The sequence below is a fragment of the Elephantulus edwardii genome, unplaced genomic scaffold (assembly GCF_000299155.1).
Source record: "Elephantulus edwardii isolate Elephantulus edwardi_28Jun2011 unplaced genomic scaffold, EleEdw1.0 scaffold00956, whole genome shotgun sequence".
NCBI lineage: Eukaryota > Metazoa > Chordata > Mammalia > Macroscelidea > Macroscelididae > Elephantulus > Elephantulus edwardii.
In genome coordinates this window covers 1-2,072 of record NW_006400706.1, presented here as the reverse complement: position 1 = coordinate 2,072, position 2,072 = coordinate 1, and the positions used below count along the sequence as shown (strand labels likewise).

The following is a 2,072-nucleotide window of genomic DNA, read 5'->3' as shown; positions in this document are numbered from 1 at the left end:
TGCAATCTGGCAGGGGTCCTTCCCTGGGGAAAAAGCCTTCTCCTTTGGAGGGTCCAGAGGCCAAGGAGGGGGTAGGGATGGGTCCATTTCTAGGCTGCAAGGCCCTTTCCGGACGGAGAAGATGACAGGAATATCATTTGGGAATGAGCTAGGTGGCGTGTTCTCAGAACACGAGGGGGAAAGCTACCGATGTGCCACTGTTCTCAGCTGGAATAGGGCAGTGACACATCTAGCGGGCAGAAGGGGCTTCCCTGGCTCTGTCTTGGGGTGCCTAACACCTTCCCAGTCCACAGGAGCCCCCTCCGCAGGTGGTGTTGAGCTGACCGCAGGGCGCACACATCCCAGTGCTCACGGCCAAGTTCCCGGTGCAGGGGGCGCTGCAGACACTGCCCGTCACAGGCCGGGAACCAGACACGCAGAGGTCCCCGCAGACAACTCCGCCCCGGGAGCTGCTCACACCTGCAGGGACAACAGCAGCATCAGCAGACCTGCCTGGGGACTTCATGGCACTCAACTTCTTTTGGTTTTACAGGGAAAGACTCCAGAACCTTCAGGTCTAATTCTGCGGGCACAGAGAGAATCCTACCCAGGAGTTAGGAGACAAGGCTCTGTCTTATGACTTCTGGTAAGCCCCTTCCCTTCTCTGGACCTCAGTTTTCTCAACCATATGAACTAAGGGGGGGGGGGAGGGTTTGCACTGAGTGACACTTGAGGTTCCCTCCTGCAGTTACAAATTATTGCTCTTTCTCTTCTCCCTTGCTCATTCATGTTGTGTTTCTTTCAGCAAATCAACTTCGTCTCTCCTGTGTGTGCCAAACCTACTCTCACCACTAGGGGGATTACTGGAAATACTTCTCCCAGGTGTCTGTACACTCACAACCAGAGTCTTTGTTGCTGCCTAAGATTTTCCGTTTCAGGGCTTAAGATACTCACAGACATTCACAGCTCCAACGCCTTCACACAGCCTGAGTAGGGAAAAGGCAAGGATAGAGAGGAGAAAACAGGTCAGAATGAGAACTTTTATTTCCTTTAGATGCTGAAAGGGATCATCTCAGGGTTATTTTGGAAATATTTTAAGACTTTGTGCAATTCACAAAAAGGTCGTTTTCTAGCATTTGTAGTCATGCATGGTGTAGCCTGGATTTTACTTCTCACTCAGTTTGGCTGCCTTTCAGCAGTGTACAGCTTGAACACCCACACTTGGCTGACCTTACACAAGTAGAGGCTCAGCTTTGTTGTCGTTATGTGTCATCGAGTCACTTGTGAGTCATAGAGACCCTATATACATAATAACTCTGAACCCTACTCTATCTTGAGCCGATTTCATTGTCTCCAACACACCTATCCCCATTACCCCAGTCACTGTATCAAACCATCTCATCCAGGGTCTTCCTCTCTTGTACTGCCTTTCAACACTTCTAAGCATGATGTTCTTATCCAAGGACTGGTCCCTCCTGGCAACATGCTCAAAGTATATCAGATGGAGCTTTAAAACCACTGCCTCCGGGGAGCAGCCTGGTTTCACCCTCTCAAGGACAGATCTGTTTGTTATCTTAGCAGCCCATGGTATGTTCAGTTTTCGGGAGAAGAATATTCTTTGGAACAGTCACATAAGGCTGGGGTCAGAGTTTAGCCAATAACTTAATCCTAGAATAGGAAAGTTTCTTAGAAACCAGGCAAGGAGTGGGTCTTGGAAAAAGTGAGGATGTTCCAAACTGTGAGATAGATATCTAGGTTCCAGTGCTGGCAGGACCCAGGGTCCTCCGAGATGCTAGATATCACAGTGAAACAATTCTTGGTTTTTCCTCCAGGGGTTGAGGGGAATATGTCTGAGATCTCCTATCTTAGAGCTAGTTCCTGGGGCCAACTCTATGATAAGCAGGAATCAAAGATGAGTGGGTTTAAGCAAGTGGAGTTCTTAGATGGCTAGTTGACCCTCACCTGTGCTCCTCGCCCTCCAGCAGGCGCCTGTAGGTGGCGATCTCGATGTCCAGGCCCAGCTTGGAGTTCATCACCTCCTGGTACTCCTTGAGCAGGCAGGCCATGTCCTGCTTGGCCTTCTGCAGGGCCTC

The 2,072-nt window shown here is 50.1% G+C and overlaps 1 protein-coding gene across 1 annotated transcript; it reads right to left on the bottom strand.

Moving 5' to 3' along the window:
- Positions 1 to 271: 271 nt before the first annotated feature.
- On the bottom strand, positions 272 to 2,069 carry LOC102847880 (keratin, type II cuticular Hb3-like; the record flags this gene model as incomplete). Its single annotated transcript, XM_006903440.1, has 3 exons — positions 272 to 459; positions 934 to 965; positions 1,942 to 2,069. Coding segments are annotated over 3 exons (348 nt in total), but the record flags the coding sequence as incomplete, so codon positions are not given.
- Positions 2,070 to 2,072: the final 3 nt, after the last annotated feature.